The 26,003-nt window shown below is 46.0% G+C and overlaps 1 protein-coding gene across 3 annotated transcripts in view; it reads right to left on the bottom strand.

Annotated features, from left to right (window-relative positions):
• Positions 1–896: 896 nt before the first annotated feature.
• Positions 897–26,003, bottom strand: part of ASXL2 (ASXL transcriptional regulator 2) — a 100,819-nt gene continuing 75,712 nt past the window's right edge. For all 3 annotated transcript variants that reach the window (XM_068679109.1, XM_068679110.1, XM_068679111.1), the window contains 6 exons: positions 21,924–22,064; positions 19,577–19,740; positions 16,416–16,512; positions 14,531–14,636; positions 12,407–13,124; positions 897–10,176 (listed from right to left, as the gene is read on the bottom strand). In XM_068679109.1, coding sequence (XP_068535210.1) covers positions 7,753–10,176; positions 12,407–13,124; positions 14,531–14,636; positions 16,416–16,512; positions 19,577–19,740; positions 21,924–22,064 — 3,650 coding nt within the window. In that variant the 3' untranslated portion in view covers positions 897–7,752. The remainder of the gene's footprint in view (positions 10,177–12,406; positions 13,125–14,530; positions 14,637–16,415; positions 16,513–19,576; positions 19,741–21,923; positions 22,065–26,003) is intronic.

Below are 26,003 nucleotides of genomic sequence, written 5' to 3'. Positions count from 1 at the left end.
GCGTTGTGTCAGCTCTTTCAGGAAACCCTTGTCATCTGGTTGAAGTGGTACGTGTAACAATGTCCTCAGCTAAAATAGGGGAATAGCATTACTTTTGGTTTGGGTCATGCCTGTGGACCATCTTTAATCACCACCTTTTCTACTTTTTACCTTTTTTTTTTTTTTTCTCTGCATGAGGTGGTAGATTTATTTTATTTTATTTTATTTTATTTTATTTTATTTTATTTATTTTATTTTATTTTATTTTATTTTATTTTATTTTATTTTATTTTATTTTATTTTTTTCCACTAGTTGCAAACTCCAACTCAGCTGGCCTTGTATTCTCACTTTGTACTGCAAGACACTCATTTCTTTACTGAGCCTTCCTTCTCCATTCTGTGTTAAGTATTTACACTCTTGTTGTGATTATTCACTCGGTAGGTTCACAGCCCCTTCGCGTTTCCTTTTTATGCTTGAAATACAGATTGTTGGTGCTTGTAACAGATTCAGTGAAAAGAAATCTCAGGCACCTCAATCCTGCTGATTTTATTAAGTTGTTAATTGTATCCAAAGTTTACCTGACAAATCAGGAAAGTTGGTTTCAGATTTACTTCTCCGAACTCCTCCCTTTATAATAAATGACTTTGCTATCATGTGATACAGTTTTTTTTTTTCCTGTTCCTTCCTTTCCCCAAATTTACAGCTCAAAGCCCTTGAAGTGTTTCAGCACCCCAAGAAGTGAGGCTTGAGGGAACTGCAAAGTGTTTATTAAACCAGAGTTTTCCCCATGAAATGTATGGAAAAGACTTTACAGATATCGAAGCCAGAAAAATGTAGTGCAGTATTGTTTATCGGGGTCCATGAAAAAGACAGAAGGCAATCACTGAAAAATCAACATTAGCAGCACTAACACCCATAAAATCATATGCCTTTTATTTAACATAAAATGAAACATTAAGATAAAATACACATTTGTCCGTGTGCTGAAGAACTACGGTATTTTACATTCATTTATAAAGCAGGTAGTTTTACATGACAAAAATAAGTGAGAGGAAGAGGAACAGAATCTGCAAGGAGACAGAAGCCACGGGGCAGGCTTTGCTTGTCCAAGTGCTACCTCCTACGGGCACACAGAGCCTCGGGTGACAGGGTAGGAATAAGCCGCTCTCAGCGCTCCTCAGATTCCTCTTAATGCTGGTGAGAAGCTAAGGTGGAATCTTACACAGCAAAATGGGTGAAGACCGGGTGGCAAAACAACCTTGGCCAAAATGCATGGCTGCAGCATGAGGGACTGCGCTGTCCCTGATGTATTTGATGTATTGCTCCTGCTGGAACTGGCCCACGGAGCTCTTACACGCCCAGGCGTTATAATAAAACTCAACTATAATCGCTTTTTTTTTTTTTTTTCCCATGCAAACTTTGCCGGATTTCTTGCCTAAATTTGGCTTTGCAAACAGGCCGTGACGGGGCACGGGCTCACGGGGGCACAGAGGATGGACGGGGAGGGAATCACGGTGCTGGCCCCGGGCTCTGCCGCGAGGTCACCGGAGCCCCCGACCGGGTTTAAGTTCTAGGGGGGTGGGAGGAGATGGGAGATGCAGCAGTACCAGGGGAATAAGGAATGTTTCTTAAAAAGTGCAGCAGATCAAAAGACATCCTTACTAGCATATATTTCATCTAACCCATACACCTTAAATAGGAAAACGAATACAAAAGCTGTAATTCCGTCCCAGCCCTGCGGTAACTTCCCAAGGGGTAACGTCACCAGAAGGCTGAGATGAAGCCGCTCTCGCTGTGCACCCCCGTGCAGCCCCCCGCATCCAGACCCGACCTGTACGCGCCCCCCACCCTTACAGTGCAACTCTGGGGAGCGACAGCCCTACCCATGTAGGTAGCAACTTTTGGCAGTCACTGGGTGCCTCGTTTATTGTCTTTTTTTTCTTTCTTTTTATTTTATTTTTATTTTTTTATTTTTTTTCCCCAAGGGATTCCAATAATAATCGCAGCAGTATATACAAACACCCATTGCCTGCCTTTTCAGTTTTTAAATTTTTAAATTTGTATTTTAAAACCTAACTTGTTAATGCTTTTTTTTTTTTTTTTTTTTTTTCCCCCCCCACTTTCCTTCCCCCTAAGTCCCAGCAACAGAATTGCTCTGAACACCTCCAATTTATACAAGTCCTGCAATTGCTTGCAGGAATAAAGGGGAATATAAATGCGATTTGAGATTCACCTAAGCCAAAATGGGCGTCATAGAAAAGGGGGCGAGGCAGGTACTGTGCCTTGCACGCTGTGGAGCCATTTCCACCCTCCTCTCCGTGGGGAGATTTGTGTTCTCTCTCAGTGCAGAACCAGCAGGGGCTGCAGATCTCAGTCTGGCGGGGAGCATCTCCAGCAGCCCAGGGGAACGGACTTCACTCAGTCCCTAATTTCTGCAGACGGAGCATCTCTGCAGCCAGCGTTTCCCCATAATTCCCACAAAACAAAACAAAACAAATCCACTTTGACAGTGCTTCCTTGAAATCATCGGACTTTTGGTATTGTTTGAATTCCCCATAAGCACCATGAGATGCTCACAACAAGGAATTAACCTATTTGTGGAAATTCCAGTGGCACAGCACAACTGAGTGGCTTCTGGTTCTGTTTTGGTTGAGTAGCTTCTGTACCAGCACGTCTCTTTGGCTATAAAGGTAGCGTTGCTTGTATAAAAGATCCACCTCTTTGTCTTCTCACCAAGGATGATTCTGGGTGGTTACGAGGCAAAATGAACGGATCCAAAAGGAGACACAGACAGGACACAGGACTGGGAAATGTTCTGTATGCTCTACCCGAAACTGCTAAACTTCCGAATTCCCTTCACTGCCGCACTTCTGGGTGCTCTGCTCCCTGCAGGCTGCTAACAGCAGCCACTGCAGCATGCAGGACCCACACCCTCTCTCCCTCTTTTCTTCTTTTCCTCTTTTTTTTTTTTTTTTTTTAACATTATTACATGCTCAAATCCAAACAGCTCAAATACTTTTTAATACATTGAAAATGTAAAATAAAGAATATATGAAGTACATACAGTATATATATACATATTTCAAATACTTAAAATTCTTACGTAAAATATGATTTTTCTATATTATTTGTGTAAAAATACATTTTAAAATGGTGTCAACTTGATTTTTCTGTACATACCCTCTATTCCAATTTAAGTCCCTTTTAAAAAGGCGAAAGACAGACAAAGGTTTAGTATCTTCTAAACTGTGTTTACAGGCCTGTTGTCAAAACAAGAAAAGCATGTGGTAAACAGTATTGGATTTCTTCTTTTTAAGAACTCCCATTTTTATTGCATTAATGGAAAAAACTGAATCTTTTCAGTTCTCCTGCTAGTAAAACTATTCCTGGCCTTGCCGAGAAACTGCATGCTCCCAATACCCTGTTCATCTAGTTCATAAATCATCCTTTGTCAATTTTATTTTATTTTTTTTTAGATACTAAAATATATATTACTTAAAATATATTACTGTAAGCTCTTAAAGTTGATCTTCAGTTATATCAAACGTATAGCATTAAAAAAAAACAAAAACAAACAAAACTTAGTTCATCGAGACAATTCTGGCTATCGTGACCTCCCTGCAGGTGGCACGGACCCCACGCCCCCGGGACCCCCACTGCAGCCCCGTCCCCGTCTGTCCCCTCCCTCCCTCCCATCCCAGCAGTGTCCCCGTTCCAGTGCAGGTGCCCCAGGGCCCTCGTTGTGCTCTCCCCACCACCCTGCTCCCCACCACTGTTGCTGCTCGGCCGCTGGAGCTGAGCACAGCGCTGCTGGGGCGAGCAGAGCCCCCGTGGCCGGTGGCTTTGGGACAACGCTCCCGAGGGAAACAAAGCAGCTTCCCCAGGGCTCCACGCGTCCCAGGTGAGGCTCTTCCAGCACAGAACACGCTGCTCTTTCAGGCACTTCCCCCCGCAAAACCAAAGTCTTTTTCCAAGCTGCTTTCAGCGACCCGAGCGCCGTCCACCTCAGCTGAGATGCAAGCTCCTGCCCCAGCCCAGGCACCTGCTCCTGCCCCAGGGTCCCCAAAAGGATTAGGGGGTGACCTGGCCAAGCGGTGACCTCCTGGCCATCAGGGCCCTGGCCAGCACTGCCTTCCCCATCACCCCCGTGACTGCCTGACAAAGCACAGCTTGCTGCCTTTCCGTTTGGTTTGAGACACGAACATCTCAAATTTCCCTCCCCACACTGCCCATCTGCACCCCAAAACCTCAACCCGTCTCTAGGCGCCTTCACTCCTCCATCGCAATCACCTGCAGGAGGTGGGAGGTTAAAAGCCACGGGTCTCTTTGCATTCCTCGTTCTCACGCTGCCGGGCTTGGATTTACTGGAGAATGGCATATTTTTAATACCTACCCACCAAAGCCCAATGTTTTAAGCTGTGTCACGATCTGAATTACAGACCCAAGGAAGGGCAGGTGATGGAAGAGCGGAGACAAATGGGGAGAGGAGGGCAGCAGGGCAACACCACGCAGGGAGCGCTCCTAAAGGGGCGCCCCAGGATTTTCCCTTTCTAAAACGCATTATTCAATAACCAGCACTGGAAAACACGCAAAGCTCTCAAGGTTTTATACAGACCTGTACTTGTATCGATCATTACACTCAGCCCCATTATTTCTAACAGGTTCCTAACCTCTTAATGCCCTCTTGCAAACCCGTGGCTACGATTCCTCGAGTTCCACCTTGTCGCTCGTAGCGTCTGCTAAAATCAAAGACATGCAATTAAAAGGATTTATTATCTGAGACAGGAACAGAACAAAAGCAGCCCAATAAAAGTGCTCAGCTGTTAAAGGATAACTAAGGCACTGAACAGAGTTGTAAACTTCCAAGTGGGATGCCCACAGGGCCCAGCACAGCCCGGCAGCCGCTGACACTCGGTGGCCGCCCTCAGCTCGGTTCCTGCGGTCCTGCTCGTGCACAGCAGCTCCTGGCTCTCAGAAATGGGCCTGGAGACAACCCAACCCCCAGGCTGCAGGGGAGCTCGTGCAATTTAAAGGCAGCGACCCGTCGGAACCGCAGCTGGGGCTGCTGTTTTAGAAGTCGCTGGGTACCGAAGCCGTCCCAACGCGACAGCGGCGACAGATGGAGCAGCCTGGGGACGCCAACAGCAGGCAGCAGCCGTGTGCTGCTCCCTCAGCATCCTCCCCTTCCCCCTCTGAAGCAGCCTTGTCAGCCGGCAGAACTCACACCGATGGATGTCGAGGTGTGAACAGCATTGAGCCAATTACGCCAGCAAAGCCTCTTTGCTTTTATTTGAGGCTAAAATGACTTTTTTCAGCCTGGTTTCTAACCCCGAACAACCTTTAAATTGGATTATGCTGAGGGAACGAAGGTGTCTCGCTGAGGATTATGTTGCCGTAACTTTGCTTTCATGTCTAGACAAGGCTGGAGCTAATGAGGGAAGGGAAGATCCTGCTCTCCCCGGGGTACGCCGCGCGAAGCCGTTTCACGCCGCGTCCTACGATTTCAAAGAATGGCAGAAATTCCTGGTGCAGCAGCAAAGAGGGAAGCAGGCAGCGATGGGGCGCTGTCCAAACGAGCACTTACGTACAAACCGACCCGGGGAACAAATCATCCCTGCTACAGCAGCTGCAGCAGGAGAAGTGAACCCTCCTGGGCTCCCCGGGCACGCACGGAGCCAGCCGTGGGACGGTGCAGCCCTGGCGCGGGGCCGCACGGTACGACAGAACTGGGAGCACGTCTTGCATTCTCTTCTTATTTTTTTTTTTTGAGATGTTAAGCGTAAAGTCTGTATTTCTAACCCTTCAATCCCATCCACTGCTGGATGTCTACGAGGAGCGATGCAGAATTGGGAAGCAGGAGGCACTGCTCCCCGGTGAATTTATTACGGGCAGAACTACGAGCACGGTGCACACGCGGCCGCTCTCGTTAACTCACGCACGCTGACCCTGCTTCGGAGGACACCACGCTCTGCTGGACAGGGAAGGAAACACTTTTATTGTGAAGCCATCAAGTCTGCAACTCTCTGCAACCATTAACACACAAACCAACACCCGCTCCTCGCAGAACCACACGGCGCCTCCCGGGCAGAGCTCCTGAGCTTACCGCGAGGGAGGGGGAAGCGGGGAAAGCAGTAGTATAGTCAAACGGGAAGAAGGAAAAAAAGGCTTTAGGACCCCAGCTCGTAAAACAGCTGTCACCTATTTTGTTAATATTGCTTCATCTTAAAAAGGCCTTTGGATTCAAAGTGAATTCAGTGCTTTTTCCATCAAAAAAGATACATAGATCTGTTACCTGACCAAGCTCCAGGATGGCCCCCCTCCCACCCCACACAGTGACACCATGGGACTGGATGTGACAATCGAACCTGACGCTGTTCTGGAAGAGAAGTGACCCACACGTCCCCCGTGTGGCGTGGGCACGCGGCGATTTGTCACCACGCAGATCGGCGAGTGCTTTATTAGCCAGCCTGTCGTCAATCCGTCTCGTCCAGCACCAAGTACCGTTCTGCATCGCTTAATTCCCACCACCTGGAGCGCACGGAGGCTGAGCACCGGCTCCTGGGGGTGAGGACCACGTCCCACCAGCTGTGCCCCTCCCGAGCTCGCCCCGACGCACCAAGGCGCACCGGCTCGGTGTCCTCCGACGGACACGCGAGGCCCAGCGAGGTCCTTGCTTTCTTTCCCTACGCTCAGCTAAATAGAAAAATCTATAGAAATTGGAGAAGTCTGACTATCTGTGGAGTTTTTAATGAGCCACAAAAAGCTTCCTAGAAAACAGTAGGGCAGAGGGTGACGTTTAGTGCACTTCACTTGCATAATGTGCTGCAACAACCGGCGGTGCTCAGCTCCGGGGGCCGCACTCCCCAGCTCCCTTGAAATAATGCCTAACAAAAGCAGGTTTCTGCCGAGTCCTGACAGTCCAGAAATGAAATGCAGTTCATATTTGCGATCTCTGCTTTAAATGGTTCCCGGAATTACCAATACTCACAGTTACTGAGTTGTTTTAGTGATTTAAATCCTTGAATCCTACGGTTAGCACAGTTGCCCTTTTTCGGTATTTGCCAGTAGCAAACCAAGATACCTCCGTCCCTAAAAGAAGGTTACTGCAACTGCCTCCTTGGAGAGGAGAGGATATGCGAATCAAAAACACCAGCCAATATTGCACAACCCAGTATGCCTTCTGGAGACAGCCGTGTCACAAGGGAGAGGCAAGGACTTGAAAGGCCTGCGTGATGTTAACGCCTTCCAATTCTGAAAAATTGAACTAAAATTTAGAGCAACGCAGCAAGCCCGTTCAGGGCTTCCTGCTCCAGTGCTCTGTCATCAGTCAGAACAAGCGTTTAGTTTCGTATTCTCCGGCTCTTCTCTTTCCAAGAGAAGCCCACCAGGCTGATGTTTTGCCGGGGGTTCATTCCCCCATCTAGAGCAGAGCTCAGCAAACATGCTGGATAGCAGGCTGGGGTTAATGAAACTGCAGTACAAGTCAACCACTATCTCCTAAAAGATTGAAAAAATATTTTTAAACAAAATAATGTGACATATTTACATAATTCCTTAAGTGCAAACTCTTGTCACAATTCACGTAGTTGAGCTCAATTTAGACTCACTGTACAAGAAGGTGCTCTTTCTTTAATGAAAGAAGAACTCTACTCTGTATTCCTGATTCAGTAACGTGTCTCTTGTGCAAGGCAGTAAATTTCCTGTTTCTTCCCAACGTACTTCCGAAAGCAAAACCAACGTCCAGCCATCCTCCTCCCCGCTTCACCTCCCGGTTACCGCACGACAAGGCAGGAGACACAGAGCTTCGAGGGGCCGATGCAATCGTCATGGCAGAAGGCGCCGCAGCCCTTGCACATGATCATGGCTTTCAACCTGCAGTAACATTTGGAAGGGGAGTCCTCCATGCCGTGGTCTTCAGCGAAGGCTTGGACCGGGATGGTCTGACCGTGGGTGCCCGAGTTCATCGCTTGGCTGGTGGGGATGGTGGTGACAGTCACCGAGAAGGACATGACGTTCCCCATGCTGCTGGACAGCTGATTGCATTCCGACAGCCCCGTCATCAGAGACCCTTGGTTGACGTCCGGGGAGGTGGAGACGTTTATGGTGCCGCTGTAACTGGGCCCCAGGAGCTGTGCTGCAGCATCTCCGCCCAGCTTCGGAGGGTTTGGAGGAGGGAGCTGGGGAGGCTGCTGCTGAGCAGAGTCCGAGGACGGCACAGAAGGACTGAAAAGCTCGGGGCTGCCGTGCATCTTTCCCCGCATTGCATGTGCCATTTGCTCTTGAGCGGCTTGGATAAAATCTCGCGCTAGCGTTGTTCCGTCAAACCCCGGAACGTTTTCCCTGCTGCCTGCTGCTTGCTGAGACGCGGCCGATTCCGTCTTTACGCCCTTCTTAGCAGGGATGCCGTAATCTGAAGGGTTTGTGTGATGTGACCCCTGCTCTTTTTCACACTGGCCGGACACCTGCAAAGCCTGGGGCTCCTCTTTCACACTGACACGTTCGCGTTCGTCACCGGTACTCTCGTCATCTGCATCTCCTTCCTCGCTGCTGCTGCTGCCCTGGCCGGCCATCTCCTCGCATTCCCCAAATTCTGTTTTCGGAGCCTCAGCAGGACTGTTCAGACACAAGCGGTTTTCCGGGTTCAAGGAGAAGCCTCTCCTCAAACTCTCCGAGCCGCGGCCGTAGGTGGAAATGTTGAGCAGATAATGACCAGACATAGCAGGCTTGGAGGTCCTCCTGCCCATGAAACCCAGCACAAACCTCTGGCTGGTGGAGCTGTTTTCTAACTGGAAACCTGAGTGAGAGAGGTTCAGTTGTGAAGGCTGAAGGACCGGGAACAAATTCTGCCTCTGGACCCTCTTGATGAGAGTCTGAAGGATCTGCTCTTGGGTTGTTTTACTGAGCGGCTCCGGGCACGGGTGCTGCTCAACGCCGGGGTCCTTTCCCGAGGGGACTGGAAAGGTCCTTGGAATGTGAGGCAGGGGCCTGCTCTGGCAAAAGATCTTCCCGAGCTGCTGCGTGGGTAAACCCGATTGTCTTTCACCACCCTCGGCTCCAGTCCCGTTCCCTGCTACACTCGTGGCACTGGGTGCTGCTGCCCCTTTTTCTTCGTTGGAAGCCAACGGGACAGTTTTCATTTCTGCTTTGGTGAGAGGCTTCGGCAGGATTTGTTCCAGAGGGACATTCTTGCCCTGCAGCAGTTGGGTGACCAAAGGGTTGTTAGCAGGGATACTGGAGCTCGTTTTGGGGAGGGCCCCACTCGAGCTTAGGTGAGTTTTAAGGCTAGGTGCTGCTGACAAAGCGTTGGAGGAAGGGGCAGATGGAGCAGACGTTACCGCGCCTCCAGCCGGGGCTTCTGAGCCTGTGGGTGTCAGAAGTGAAGACGAAGACATCAGAGGGGAAGGATTTGTGCCTTTGGAGACATCTGGGCTGGTCCCTCCTAAGGCCGCAGGCGCTACCTTAGTGACATTTGTGTTGGTACCCACTGTGGATGCGGTGACACCGCCTGTTCCATCCCTGACAGCCGATGCCCCGCTGGCCTGGCTCGGACCTGCTGGAGCAGAAGGTGCTTTCTCTTGTTTGTCACTGCTGCCAGCGTACGGGGAGCCTGGCACCTGGGTTACAGTCACGTTTGGGGGGCTCTGCTTTATCCTGTCGCTTTTCTCTAGTGCTGATGGCGCTGATGAGGAGCAGGCGGTGCCCGTATTGCTGCCTGGAGTTCTGGGTTGCAATGTGGAAGTTTGCTGTAGTTGTGCTCTAGAGAGATTGTGAGCTGGTGGCTGGTCCGTGGCCTGGGTCTCCATTTGGGAACGGGGCCCTGGACAATGGGGAAGAAACCTTCTCGAACTTCCCCCGCTTCCAGTTCCTGCCAGTTCCAGTGCGTTTCCTCCAGTTCCAGTTTCCTTGGTTCCGCCTGGTGCTGCGTTACTCTTCTCTCCTCCACCACCCGGAGGGCCCCCGCCACCGCCGGGCCCGGGCCCTGGCACTGCTCCCCCCGAAGATGCGGCCGCGGCGGCGGCGGCGGCTGCGGCGGCGGCCGCTGCCCTCTGGGCCCTGACTTGCTGGGCTTTGGCCTTGATGTCTGCCAGAGTTCTGGCCCCTGTTCTTCCCGGACTGGTGACCGAGGTTGGGAAACGTGCCCCGGGAGAGACCTGGCTCGCAGGAAATGGCATTGGGGAGATTCTGGAAACGGGAATCTGAAAGAGAGGAGAAAAGTAGAATTGAGATATGGGGAACGTTTGACCCGCATATTTAAGAACAGAAGCGTTTACATGTGCAATCCTAGATAAATCTGAAAAAATTCTGAATTATACTTCTACCCCCTCTGTGTCTTTCTGCAAACTGGTAATATTCCCTATTTACCGTGTCTTCAAGTACGATGCCAAATTTTAGTCCTTTCTTCTAAAATATGTCCTCCGCTCCCCATACCATTAAAGTTTACTTTATTTGTGTTAAGTTCTTTCTTTCTAAAATGCAAATGATGAGAACAGGGCACTAATGTTGGTGCTTTTCTGTCTCCATTGTAGGGACTTAAGCTAGTATCTTACAAGGTAAACGTTTCTCTTCACAGATCTGCAACCCCTTGTGGACTCCCAGTCATCTCCTGATTAACCAGCTCCCTACTTCCTTCTTTCCTGAGGACCGACATGTCTTTGCCTTACAGAGGAAACTATTTTCAATCACCCATAAATTCACTCTGTATTATTAAATTAAATCCCATGTTTAGTACATCGCAGTGGAAGGTCAATCGCTCACCCTGTGTATTTGTTTTTTCCCAATTTTGTGTTATTAACAAATTTTATAAATACTTGCCTACCTTTGCGCCGTACTTATTAACGAACTTATTAATGAACTTAGTTGGAACAATGAACCGCTTTAAAAATTATTTTTTTTGTGTTTGTACATTTCTTAGTAAGAACAATCTTAATAGCAGATGACAATTCTTGGAACATGCAGAAACACAGCACTTCTGCAGTTTTCCACTTCTGCCTAAGGCCCCAAATGAGGCCCTGTTCTACAAAAACCAAACTTGTATTCCTGCACACAACTATAAAAAAAAAATCTGTGCTGGCTCACCCATTTACTATTTCCTATTGAGCATAACAGCACTGAAGGAAGTGCCAGTGTTATCTGTACGTGTGTAATCTTGTAATCCTTTTCTGAAAGAGTATCAAATGTGTGAAATGGGAGTGTTTGTTACTTACCAGCGGGAATTTCATAGAATCATAGAATAGCTTGGGTTGGAAGGGACCTTAAAGACCACCCAATTCCAACCCCTTGCCACGGGCACGATGCCACCCACCAGATCAGGTTGCTCAGGGCCTCGTCCAGCCTGACCCCAAACACCTCCAGGGATGGGGGAGCCACAGCTTCTCTGGGCAACCTGTGCCAGTGCCTCACCGCCCTCTGAGTGAAGAATTTCCTCCTAACCTCCGATCTAAATCTCCCCTCTTGTAGTTTAAAACCATTCCCCCTTGTCCTATGATTATCTACCCAAGTAAAGAGTGTACGATTATCTTTGTGGCCCTCCTCTGGACCCACTCTAACGTCTCCACATCCTTCTTGTGCTGGGGGCTCCAGACCTGGACGCAGTGCTCCAAGTGGGGCCTCACAAGGGCAGAGCAGAGGGGGACAATCACCTCCCTAAATTCCCTGGAAGTTTAGCAGCAGGTGTCTCATCCATCCTATGACCTAGATCTCAAGTGCAAGAGAACTGCATTGTCCAGGCCAAAGTGTGGGACCTTTCATGCTTCCTTCCTGTTTTCTGTGTCTTTTCAGTGATTTATTGCCAAATTAATTTCATTCTCGCTAAGACTCAGCACTAAATGACTTTTGGAATTGAGGTGTTCCCTAAAATAGCCTTTCCCTGCTTCCTAGTCTGACACTCCCCTGCATTCAGGTGGTATAAATGATAACTGTATCATTTCTAGATGGTCTTTCTAAGCACGGGCAAATACTTTACTTTTTGGACTTGATAAAATCTAGCGAGCTGCTGACAGCATCCTCTCTAGCCCTGTTATTGTACCGAGGGGGATACTCACACATCTACAAAGTTGTGTGCTCTCGGGCTACAAGTTCCTTTGTAATTACAGTCCTGTAATTCCTCTGCAGCTCTCCCCAGCTCCCACCGTGACCTGCAGTGCTCCGTATTATTTTCAGTCTTGGGCTTGCATGCAATTGCTAGAGCTTCTGGTCCAGCAGACCCTTTAACAGATGCATGTGTACAAGAGGCTTAGCTGAACTCGATTAGCCAGCCAGCTGATTCCCTTTATCAAACAGCCAAGCTTTTGTGGGTTCGGACCAACTATTTCTATCACTGTAATAAGGAGGTAATATAATAATTCACATTCGTAGCCAGAACTGAAGCTCCCACCTGAGCTGATGGAAACAAAGCCACTCTGTGGCTCTGCCCTTGTTTCTCCTTACCTTGAGTGGGGGTACCCGTGGCACCGGGGTCCCAGCTGCAGGAAAGGACTGTGGCTGGCTCCGAAACGACTGGTGGTGCTGGCAGTTCTCCATGATGCGGGGCTTCTTCTCAGGAGTGGTTACACCTTCCTCACGGCTCTCCGACTTCCTCTTATGGCCTTCAACGCTGACCTCCATCTCCTCATTTGCAGGGGACTTCTTTTCTGGTGTTTGTGGAGTAATCACCGGGCTCGCCGTGGTTGCTACTACTTCACCTGCTTCAGGGCTCTTTGGTTTGCTCAGGGCCAAAACTGAGGTACTCACAGTCTCTTTCACTGGCACTTCCTTCGATGCAGCATGCTTCTTCTCTTCCTCTGGCTTTTGACTGACAGCAGATTGTGGTTTCTCTTGAGTGGATTCTCCTTGTGTTTTCTCTTTTAAAGAGAGAGGGTGGTCGCTAGGCTTTGCTGCACAGCCATCTGGGGAAACTGAGGCCTCTGCAGGTTTGGCTGGTTTTGGCTGCGTGTCCTCTCTTCTTTCCTCTCCTCCTTTTTTTGTTGCGGGCGTTGCCTGGGCTGCTTGTGCTTTAGACTCTGCTGGAGGAGTAATCTCCTCTTTGAGTGGTGCCAGAGAGGCTGGCATGCATTTTGGCTGTTCAGTTGCTGGATTTTCAACCTCTGTCTCGGCAGGGCTGGTGTTTGCTGTCAGTCTCTTGGACTCTTCAGGACTTAGTCCAGAACTAGCAAGAAAAACAGAATTTTTGTTTTATGAAACGTTCTTGCAAAAAAGTACGAGAACAGAGAGGATTCTCTAGTTATGATACCCAAGATACATTTAACACCTAATTTTATGCCATGATCTTTGAAATCCTTCGCTACTGTTAGTACTTCCAAATGAAACAGAATTTAATAACAATGTTTAAAACTAACTACATGAGATATATGGAACATACATTAGATCTAGTCCTCTATCCAGATACTAATTTTCCAAGCTGAAAACCAAAAGAATTTGCCCACCAGTAAACATTTCCTTTACCAGCCACCACAGCCAGATCTCTGCCACATGCAAACAACCCCACACAGCCTGCATCTGACTTAAGCTCATACGGTGACATTTGCTGGAAGGGAGCTCCTGAAAAGTGTCCCACCATTTCTTCCAGAATATCGTGGCTAGTGCCAGAACTGCTGAAGTACCTTGAGGTTAGAACCAACATTGCTGCCTTTCCCCACCATCAAAAATCTGGGAGTATTTCCCTGTACTGCTCATCCATATTTATTTGTGAAATGCCACCAGATCACTTGCATTCTCAACCTGGTTATTTTAAAAATACTTATTCCTTTACTCAGTACTCCACATATACACACCAGGCTCCTACTCACTCATACAACCCCAAACTATCAATCCAGGGAATGACAAAAATAGGGCTTACAATAATCTGAATGCTCTAAAGGGTTAAAACACCACAGACAAATGGAAGAGAAACTAGCTGACAGTCCAACGAGAAGCATAAAAGCTAACAGTAAAGACTCAGGATGAGAAATTCAGCATCAGCTACTTATGTGCAGCTTGTAATTTCCAAGTTTCTTAGCACAGTTATTCACACAGAAACCTGAGATCCTTTCCAAAGCCTCAAAAAAGGGAAAATCTTGAAGCAAAAAGAACCAGAATGAAATACGTGTATTTACAGACCTGGGAATTTAATCAAATGTAGGTCTGATTGAAGATGTGGGGAAAACACAAGGTTCTACACAGAAGGTGACTCACAGTACACTCAAACACCACACACCTGTGGATCCTCCAAAATACTGACACTAGAAGAACCACAGGAGGGGAAACATCTCAAAGCATCACAGTAAGGAGAGGGAAAGGTTAATATGTAAGGATCTAAGGGATAGCTCATGTAAAGAAAACAATGCTACACCAGTTAAACCATTAGAAATCTTACGATGGCGAACACATCAGTTCTGACCTACACACCTCAAGATACTTCCTCAGCTCTGTGACAGATGGATGAAGCTAAACCTTGTTCAGGTTTCAGGACTGATGAAGAGCAACGTGTATTGGTGGGCAGCACAATAACAGCACAGGAGCAGATATGTCTACACAGGCAATGAGTGGGATAAAACAGACAGCTGAAGGTCTTACCTCTGGCCATAGTAGCTCTCAAAAAAATGCTCCTTCCACAGCTCAACCTTCTTTTCTTTTTCTATCTCTTGGCGTATTCTTAGCTGCATTTCTGGGGTAAACTCACCTGCAAAATGCAATAAGGGATATCTGCATAAAATGAACCAGGATAACCACAGAAGCCTTCACACTTCCAGATCAGAGTGATATCTCATGGAAGTCCCCTCCACAGCTTGTGACACTATCCCTGCCTGTGACACCTCAGCATTTTTCTGGAGCTGCAAGGTGTTTCCTTGCTGCCTCCTCCTTGCAGTGGGTGGGCAACAGCTTTCTGCCAGACAGTCCCAGCTGCTTTCGCTGTCAGTGTCAGCTCTGGCTGCCAATAGATGCTTTGTGTGAAACGGTGCTTATTAAATAAATACGAATATATACACAAAAATATGTTGGATGTATGCATGCACTACGTAACTGCCACTTTCTGAAGGCTGAGAAGAGATTGCCAGGCAGACAGCAAAGCAGTATGGCACTGTGAAGTGACAGCCATGGGTGGCTGTGGTTCAGTGTGTATGCGAGAACATCAAAAGATTTTTGCTTAGCGTGCAACCATAAATAGACAGTTTGTGGTGCACAGCATTTAAGTCTCCTCAATCTCGGGGAAAAAAGGTGGAATTCTAAAAAAAGATGTGTCAGCATGGGTGCCAAACGTAAACATGGCAGGTAACCCCCGATTGTCATCCAGGACACGTGCATGTGTGATATTAAACTGTGGCTGACTCCAAACAGCCTTCTTATGAATCATCAGCAACTTGAAGAGTAGCTGAAGAAAGGAACAGGACTGCTCTGCCCACAGTGCCACCGAGCTTTGATGCTTGGGCAGTGATGTGCTGCTCAGTGAGAACGTCAGTGGAGATCTCCAGCTTTCGCCCTGATTGCTGCAAGCAGGTTCTACAGCAGTTTTGTTTTCAATCTGGTGATCTTTGTGTAAATATTGTTGTACCCTCTGGATGTGTACTCATGAATGGACGAAAGGTCTTCTTTATAGAAGACATCAAAGGAAAACCACTAAATGATGGGAGCCAGACCAGGGGCAGTTTCAACAATTAAGCAGTACAGACAGCTGAGGTCTACTGGCACAGATACATCCAGAATCCACAAAATATAAAGGGTGACCCAGAAGAGGATACATTTTCTATGGAAAAGCCTCTTAAAAATCAATTGCCTGTGATGAGTAAATGGCATTCCCTTCTTGAAACAAGTCCTGATTGATGCTGCTGTCTTTATAAAAACTCAGCTTCATGGCTGAATTCTGTAGAGGAAATGGTCCCTTGCCAACGAATGAGCGCACTTCTGATGATCTGATCAAATCATAGAATTAGCACCTCTAAGTTCAAGATGCAAATGATCGCTGAAGGTGCAGGTGTCCTACATATTAGTAAAGGGCTGTCTTTACAGTATACAAAAATTATGGCTCAAAGGATTGGCTGTCCCAACTAGATGACTACACTGATGATGAAGTGCATTACTCCAGGAATATAATTTACCTTCCCTACTGAGCTTAGCAGTGGGTTATGTTTAGCTACTACGATTTAAGAATAACACATCTTTGCTATCATTTGACCAACATTTTAAAAGCATTTTTCCTTCTTTTGTCATTTCTTCCAAAGATTTGCTCATTTTTCCACACCAGTTCAAAAGGTAATTCCCTCCTGCAGCCCCTCCTATGAGTTGTAGTTTACAAAGATGTAGGCTTGCATTTGGTCTCATGAGCTATACTGACTACAGTCTTTGCCTAGTAAGTTACTCCAGTGTTTCAACTCCTCCATCAAATATCTTTTACAAATTCCCCCAAACACTTGTTAGCCGAAAGCCTTCTAGCATTTTACTTCTTTGTCAGGGGAAGTTTTACCTTCTGACAACCTCTCCTTCCAGCCTTGGGCAGCTGACGTGAAGAACTCGTTGTTCAATGCAGAGCCACTCAGCTTCATCAAACCATCTGCCCCAACCTGGAATACGGAACAAAGCAATTAGCATTAATTAACTGAAAAGGCAAACGTCATGTTATGTCGTCTGAAAACAGAGCAGGAGTTGCAACTTTGCCACAAATCCTGCTAGAATTGGTCTTCATCTCATTTGGAAGAAAATAAAAAGGCTTTTGAAGGCTGTGCCAAGTTTGGGATCCAGGAGGTTCTGATAAATTTTCCTCTTCCTTGCTTCAGCCCAGTTGTTTCCAACCTGGCTGCTGCACAAACATACGTGAGCAGCACACGATACAGGTGGCAAGGAGAATTGCAGGGAAACAGAGTGGCATGAAAAGCTGAAAAGCTTCTTCAGATCCACTTTGCCCTGCAAAATCAATGCAGGAGATTGCCTGAAGTACCATCCAGAGCAACAGGATGCTCTCTGCTGTTTTCTGGGAAAAGTAAGGACATAAAAGGTACCCTCTTAAAGCAAATCTGAAACATATATAATCATTTCCCTAAATGCCTCAGGAAAAAAAAAAAAAAAAAAAAAAAGAGACAAATGAAGCTCAAAACCAATTCAGTCTTCAAAATATGGTTAACCGAATAGGACAGTCAAGCTATAGCGTAGGGCATAAATGAGAATGAAATAAATAATAAATGAATATAAATAAATATTAAATGAAATAAGGCTAAGACTGGAACATAGCACGGTGGGACATTATCATCACAAATAAAAGTGGAATTTTCTCTGTTAGAAACACAAAAATGCACGTATCAGTCAGGAAGTCACAAAAACCTGCTATGGGCAAAACAGATGCGATTCCATTTCTTGGATAAGTAACACAGTAAGAGGTAATAAATCAGAGCAAACAAGCAAAATCTTACTGTCCAAATTTGGGATATATCTGATTACAACGGAAGATCTGTGGAAGAACTTGCAATGGTGCAGGATTTGGTAAAAAGAAACACTGCTCGTACTGAGGCATTTGTAATTAAAATGCCAGCCAGGATATAACAGGAGGTTTCATAGTTAAGATTGAGTTAGACACTTAAGTTAGGAGCTGCTGCACAGCCAGCCACTATCGAGATGTACAGAAGCAGAAGCTTATTTTCTAATCCAAACCTTCATTATTCAGCTACAGGGCTGACTGGGTTGTGTCTCAGAGTGTCCCCTTTCTGTTTCACAGAGGCACCCACTGGAATAACTCGGAGGGAGTCACTACCACGCAGAACACAAGTTATGTGCCCTTTTGCATTTCACCTCTTCTCCTGTTTACTACAGCAAAGTCTGATTTTTTTTTTTGGAACGCATCACAATTTGATGTGGTCGGCTGCTCTCAGACATTTACCACAGTGAAATGTAGAATTTGGCTCCTCTCAGGAGCCAAGCATATTATTTATAAAGTTGTTCTCAGTCAAATTCTAATTGAATTTAAGGACAATTAAACTTAAAAGTCAGGACAGCAATGTCTTGCCATCTGCTGTGAGCGTCTTGCCAGTAAACTGCAGCTGCAAACTCCACCACGTCGTATTTTGACACATACCGAATTATTGCAAAGGCAACTGGACTTAGAGAACAATTCCTTCAAGTATTTATTGGACTAACAAGTCCCCAGTGAATGCTGACTGAAGATAAGAATTTGTGAGACAGCAAAAAATGTTACAGCTCTTCCTAACGCCAACTGAACAGCATCTGTTCAGGAGAGCAGCTGGTACTGGTTTGACCAGCGCACAGTAAAACATCTTCAAGGGACTCACAGATCTGATACAGAAGGCATCCCTCTGGAGTGGCATCCTGAAGCCAGCCTGGATATCTAAAGGATATTCGGAACAGCTCTAGGCACATAATTTAATGCATCTGAACTAATAACCCTACAATTGCAGTGGAAGCACAGTGCAGAAGCCCATTTTGCTCTAAAGATCCCGGGCCAGTTGAGGCAGGAATGATGATGATAAATATAACACACAATTAAGGTAAAAGGAAGGAAGTATTCTTGGTTTAGCTATAACTTCTCTGGTATTCCACGTGAACAGATTTAACTTCACTTCCTGAATTCACTGGTTTTTCCTCCTTTTACACGAAGTGCAACATTTGTTCTTTTCTCCTCTCTTGGTATCATCCCTGTCTTCCACAAGCTGCTGAAGAAAACTGCTGTGGTGTTGAGACTGCTTCAGCCAGATTTTATTTATCCCTTAGGATGAAATTTATCAGATCCATCTGAGATGAAAATAACTTATCAGTAGGTTCTCTCAGCAGTTTTCAATGCTGAAGGATGAGTCCTTACCCCCTTGTCACTAATGGTAATTGTTCCAGTTAACATAAATTGTTTAGTGAAGAGTTGGGTGAAAACCTTCATTGTTTCTTCTGTGCCACTGCCAGAAAATATTCACCCATTCCTCCCCACCGAGTACTTTTCTACTTTTTCAAATCCCTCTATTCCTGCACAAAGAGGTTTCAAGCAGACAATCCACAAAATATAAAGGGCCTCCAAAGCTGACTCACTTTTCATGCTTGGTACCTCGATTCTAGTGTGTTTCAGGTCAGGACACAAGCTCTTTGCAGTCTACTCTGCAATCTGGACAATATTAAAATGCAATAGAGAACTCACTCAGTTTTCACTCTACCAAATCCAGAATTTGACAGCAGTAACACAACATAACGGGAAACAGAAGAGGATGGAACTAAATTCCTCCATCCGTTCAGGCATCCTGTGGGAAGGCACCTGTACAGAGGGCTGCAGGGTTAATCCTGTATTGATGAGTCTGGGGGAGGACAGGAGAGGAAGATGCTGAAACCATGGCTCCAGGCCCTCATCAAGTCCAATGTAACAGAAACATTTTTCTCACCGTAGCTGAAAATTTGCAGTTGACTGAATGGAATCAAGCCACTGGTTTATCAAATTGGAATTATTTTATCTGGTAGCAACAAATACCCAAACAAATCAGTGAAGAATTTTCCAGTATTTTGCACTGTACACAGAGAAAAATGTCTATCCCATTAGATGTTGACATAGTATTTGTCTGAATTCAGACTCAACAAGTCTGAATTACTTTTGGAGATGCTCCCAACTGCCCCCTTCTCATCACACCAGAACACATAACCTACCTGCCTGTCCACCTCTGGCAGCAGCAGCAGCAGGCGCTGCTGGCATTCCGTAGGCAGAACAGAGAACGTATGCTTGTTGATCAGTGCCCGCAGGTTTGTGTTCACGAGGATGGAGTCAGGAGTTTCCACATCAATTTCAGCACACTTTGTTCTCTTCAGCTGCCCTGCAAAGAATGAAAAAGACCCGAGTAACATCTTACCTAAGTGGGGATTAAATGCTCCTTTAGAGTTCACTCTAAAGCAGCATTTTAAACCTTAACTTGAAATCTTACATGGTTTACCTTTGTAAAAGGTTATATATAGCTAACAACAAAATGTGGGAGGTCCTTTCTGGCACAGAAAATTTCCATACCTAATACATCATACTCTGTGTCAGTTAATCAAGCTTTTCTATGAATCCTGGTATCTATCTGGGGACTATCAAGGATTCTTTTTCAAGGGGGTTTCTAGAACTGCTTTTAGCCACATCAGTTTTCTATTTTAAGCCTCTAGTCAAGGTCAGTTTGTTCTTCTGGATTTCTTCTTGGACTTTACTACCTTATTCTCAGCAAGAGCATTTCAGAAAAAAAATCATCAGCTCATTCTGCTCGTGTTGAAAGCACAACACTAGACAAAGCAGTAAAAATGCAATAATTCTCCTCTTTCCTTTTCTGTGTTTGAAAGCCAGGAAATCCAGCCTTAACCCTTACACTGCTTCCAGCTTCGTGTACATACTGCAAATTCAGAAGCTATTACTGAAGAAAGCATTTGTACCATGTACACGATTTCCTTTGGATTCATCTACTGTCTATTATGGGCAAAATACCACATGCTTGGAGGCTTAGATTAAAAGTGCATTAATAGAAAAATGGCTAATGTTAAGACAGACCCTGTGCCACCTGAGCTCAGGGATCACAGCAATTATTTTAAGGTAACATACCTAACAAAATAAATTCATGAGGACTTGTTCCCTTTGGAAGACTGCTCTCTCAGAAGTTGTTCAGGAAATGGCTCTGCAGGTTTATAACTTATCAAGACTGGCAGAATTTCCTATTCACAGTGAGAGCTGAAGCTAGACTGTCGAGCAGGCATCTCAAGCTAGCTGCACTGTTCCCATCTGACTGAGAGTTCACTGATACAAGTGCCCTAAGTGGCACCTGAGCATTCCTTTGCCTGACATTTTTCTCCCAATATTTCATTTGTATGAACATAGAACCTGGAAATTGTTTTACCTCAATGGGTCACAATCCTTTTATTTTTTTATGGCCAAGATAAGAATTGCAAAAGCAACCTTATCTCACATGGCACTGTAAATGTGTCTGAGCCTTGAGGTAGTGGAGGGAGAGAAGGAATTCAGAACTGAGGAGACAAAAAATTTGACAAATCAGCCAAATGTGATACTAATAAGTGTAATAGAAACAACAGAACTAGAAGCAAGGCCACATCCTCCTCATTGATAAAATTACTAAAAAATAATCAGTAGCTCTTCATTAAATTATGGCTATCTGTTGTCAAAGAATGAGCTGCTCAAAACAGCAAATCAGATGGGGGATTAGGGAAACCCCAGTGGACTCACGGATGAGTGAAACTTTTGAAACTTTTGAACTGATGGGATTTGGGGACGGTATGCAATGAGGAGTTATGGGCTGAGAACATACTCTCTTCCTTTTCCTGTGACTTCCAGAGGCAGGGCAAGGTGCCATTTAAATAACAATATCCTATTTTATTCCACCAAATGTATACAGATGTCTAAAATGCAGGCATTGGCACATCAGCTAGCTGTGTGGAGGACAAATGAAACATGCCCTCAAAATGCCTTTTTTCACCAGTGATAAAGGAAATCTTGAATGATTAGCATAGATGGAGACCTCAGCATGGCCTTATGTTCACTGAGGTTAATTTCATCATTGGTATATGCAAAAGAAACCACAAAAGGTCATGAAAGCTGAGAAAGATCTAACTCAACTGAACTGAAAGGAAGCCGAATAACATTGGGGGCTGAGCTATAAAGATCTAGGAAGGAATTTTTTATTTCATTTTTATTTTTTAACGTTTCCAAAGTATCTTAAGCACATGAAAAATGTCTGATAAATAATGCAAATCCTTCTTTGCTTCTCAAACTGTAAGCTGCAAATTCAAAGGCAGAAACCCCTGATGATAAGAAGTAAGCCAAGGCTTATTTGTATATGGCAAGTTTGAATTATTTATCCTGGTTCATACAGAAGGTATTAGGAGCGCCTTCCAGGATTGTCAAGAAATCACTTTAGCAATGGAATTAAATGCACGTTTTAGTCAATTTTGCTATTTAGGCTTTTGTTCTGTCATTAGAATAACTAAATCTCTGTAAGCAGAAAAATAAATGTCTTACTTGCATGGAGCCTGTCAGATCTCTGGAATGGCTTCTTCCCCAGCCCTGGCAAGGAGTTATCGAGCTTAACAGAGGGAGAGGAACTGGAGGTGGAGTTCTGCGGGCTGCTTGACTGTCCATCTGACTGCTTTCCTTCCCAAGCTGCACAGGAAATTGAAACATTTAAACACGGGGATGTACAAAGAAATATTACGAGACATCTGTTTGGACTGAAATAAAGATTCTTTAACACACGTCCCCTAATCCTGGCAGCCCTGGGACAAGCACTTCTGTGATACTTACATGCCTTTATTCGTGTAGCACTCACTTACTTCCCAACAGGCCGAAAGCAGAAGAGCCTTTTGTAGCTATCAGACTGTCACAAAATAGAGAGGCACCCATTCCACCTCTGGTTTGAGTCTACTTCCCATTTGGTCCCATCTGATTTCCCATCCATACCCAACCCAGTGATGATCTTGTTAAAATGTCCTTTTAGAAGCAGCTTTAGTTCCTACTAGACTTCAGTGTCACAAAAAACTTCATACCTTACGTGCTTTCTAAATTTTTACCCATTTTTCTAAATTTTATTATTTTTCGGTAATTCCTCCTCCTCTTTCAAACAGAGATATTTTCATGTCCTCATCCCAAGTCAGCACTTATCTGAAACAGTGATTTTACCACCACGGTTTTTCCTTACAAAGCAGAGCCACCCACATCCTTTTTTCTGTAGCAGTGTTTTTTGCTGCTGGTGGGAAGAGCTTCTTCCCTAGATTCTCCCTGCCTTCCTTTCATCTTTCTAGGTAACAAGTTAAGAAAACGAGGTCTTCTGTGCTCTCTTCAGGTGTACATGCAATAGCAGGTATCCACTCAGGTATGGAACGGCGCCGAATCCCATGTCCTTACAAGGCCTCTCTACCATTTTTGAAAAGAAATGGAGACTGGGGCAGATTCCCCACAATAATGCAAACGTTGCACCTACGTTCAAAAGGGCATAAAGAAGATCTGAGAAAATACAGGATAGTCACATTCATCCCTGGGAAAATAATGGAGTGTGTGCACGAAGGAGACGATAGTGACTGGAGGTGGTCAGCATGGACTTACCACGGGTAAATCAGGCCTCAGTAGCTTGATTACCTTCTGTGATCAAATGACTGGATTTGTGGATGAGGGAAGACAGCTGGATGCCAATTACCTCAACTTTAGCAAGACATGTGACATTGTGTCCTGAAATACTGATACATGCTGAGACTTTGGGGTCTGGGTGGTTGGACAAAGGGACGGGACAATGGCTGCCTGGAGAGTGGCAACAAGTGAGTGCTTCTGGGCTCCTGGCCTGCTTCACATTTTTATTCAGGGGACACAGGACTTGCTGAAGTCTGCAAGTGCCACTAAACTGTGGGGAGCGCTCCCTGAGCCCAAGGACAGAGCAGCCACCCACTGGGGCCAAGCCAGGCTGGAGGCAGGGGACAGCAGGAACCTCATGAGGACAAACACAAAGTCCTGCCCAAAGGGAAGAAGGGCCAACAGGGCAGACTGGGGCAGCTTTGCTGCAAGGAACCAGGGAATCTTGGTGGACAGCAGCTCAACTTGAGGCAGCAGTGTGCCCTCGCACCTCTAGTCAGCACTCATTGCACCTCACCTCCATTTTGTGTCCTGGCCCAGGTTCTCAAGTACAACGAGGACATGAAGAAACAGGAATGAGATCTGCCGAGGGCCACCAAGATGCTCAGGGGAGGTAGCACTTGCCCTGTGAGGTGAGGCGGAAGGACCAGGGCTTGCTCAGGCTAGAGAAGAAAGGGCTGAGGGTGGCCACCTTGTTCCTACAGGGGGCCATCAGGAAGATGGAGCCAGGGCTGTCACAGAGGTGCAGAGCAGGAGGTGGAGAGAAAGAGGGGTATAAGGAAAAGCTTTTTGCCCATGAGGACAGTCTAGCAGGGGAGAGAGGGCCCAGAGAGTCCATGCCATCTCCATCCTTGGAGGTTTTCAAGACCTGACTGGAAAGAGGCCTGAGCAACCTGATGGAGGCCAGGCTGCCCCTGCTTGGAGCAGGAGGTTGGGCTACAGGCCTCCCTGAGCTCCCCACACACATGAACTATTCACAGTTACTGATCTATTCTACAGTTCTAACGTTTTCAGAGTAGTGCCAGAAAGGCTGCATAGGGTGACAGGCAGAATGTACCACACCTTATAAACTGCAAGGTAGCAGCAAAATATGGCAAGTCAGAGAGAGAAGGAAAAAGAAAACAACAAAAAATAGAAATGCTGGAGGAAAATAGTTAATTTCACCCATGATGAAAGTGGATGTGGGATGTGTGAAACCAAAATAAGGAGAGAAATTGATGTGCTGTGACCTCCTGTCCCAGAGGCCCGATGTGCTGCCTGTGCAGGGCAGCAGGATCTCCTGGCCATATGCAGGAATGGCAAAAGCCTTCCCAGGACCACAAAGAATTAAGACAGAAAACACTTTAAGCACTCTGTGTAATACAAATTTAGATTACTAACTCTACTAGTCTATTTTAATAATTACTCCATGTTAGCTAACAATGTTATGTGAGTATCCCAGCTGCTCTGGGCCCTTTTACTTCTCCCCTGTTCCTACTTCCCTAGGAGAAAATGCAATTCCTCCTGGGGCAGGGAGCTCAGATGTGTGCTCCTGCAGGAACAGCACTGAGAGTTGTGCTAATGAAGCATTCAGGTTTAATCCTAATAAGCAGAGAAACTGCAAAAGGCTTTTAAATTATCATTTTCTACCAAAGGCTTTATACACCTGGCACTACATCTTCTTCACACAGTCACTGGAAATGTGTCATTTTCTAATGGATTGATTTTGACTTCCTTTTCACACCACACCAGCTGAGGTGTGAGGGACACAAGCACAGCTCAGGACTGATTTTCAGACAAGCACAGTGAGATTAACTGCTTTCCCCTGGGCTTTTCTGAAAGGATGAGAACTACAAAGCTGCCTGGGAACAACAGGCAACAGCATCAGCTGCTCAGTCCCCACCTCCCTTACTCCGCTTTGAAATGATGCATGCAGTACTGTCGATAAGCACGCCTGCTTCTTTCAAATGGATGGATGGATGGAGCATAGCTGCAACCTTCATATGTCTGAACAGATGTTACAAGAAACATTCCAGCAGTACACAACCAGCAAGCCAGGACAGATTGGTCTAGTTTGGGTTTGGATTTGTTTAGGGCTATTTGGAAAGGGAGAATAAACAAACACACTAAAACACAGAAAGAATTTTATACTAAAGAAAATCAGGAAGAGATGAGGAAACATCTCCAATTATGCAAAAGGCTGTAAAGAGAAGAAATCAAATAATCTGCATGTCCACGGTGGATAGGACAGGAAATCTTGGTTTTAAACCAAAACAAGAAAAGATTCTGATTGGCGGCCGATAAAAACAATTTAAGGATAAAGTTAACAAAGCAGGAAGGGTGAGACTTGCTGGGAGTTTTTGGCCTTTGCATCAGTGGGGTTTCTGAGAACAGGCTGAAGAAAACATCTGTCAGGAATGCACACGAGATCCTGCCCCGAGGAGAGGATGTGGACTAGATGAGCTCTCGAGGGGCTGGTTTCCAATGACTACAAAGTTTTTAACCTAGCCAGTGAATTTCAGCTAAACGTGTCATTCGTATAATCACACCGAGAAGGTCCAACAACAAAGTGTTGTTCATGCTGCTATTACCTTATCGCTGTGTAATCCTCTCTGGCTGCTTCTATGCCAGTAAACTAAATGGTGTCACTGGGCATCCCCCCAGCCCTTGGAACGACTGGCACACACTGGCCACGTTCTGGCACACACTGGCACGTTCTGGCACACACTGGCCATGTTCACAGCTTTAAGCTTTCTGTCTCCCCAGGCAGGGTGGCCGCACTGATTGCTTTTTGGGAGTGATGCTTGGCCTGTGCTAACCACCAAACCATGCAGGGACTGCCTAAGAGACTGCTAGCTCATCCTGACTGCTAGCCAAGGCTGCACCAGGCAGGGATGTAGCAGACTGGAGGGACTGAGTTCCAGCTCTTGTGCCCAGGACTTTGGCAATGATTAGCAGAGATGCAGAGATGTAGTTTCTTTCTCCACAGGCAGTTGCTTC

This window comes from Anas acuta, chromosome 3, assembly GCF_963932015.1.
Source record: "Anas acuta chromosome 3, bAnaAcu1.1, whole genome shotgun sequence".
Classification (NCBI taxonomy): Eukaryota; Metazoa; Chordata; class Aves; order Anseriformes; family Anatidae; genus Anas; species Anas acuta.
The sequence above is the reverse complement of the archived record's forward strand: the minus strand, read 5'-3'. Positions and strand labels throughout refer to the sequence as shown.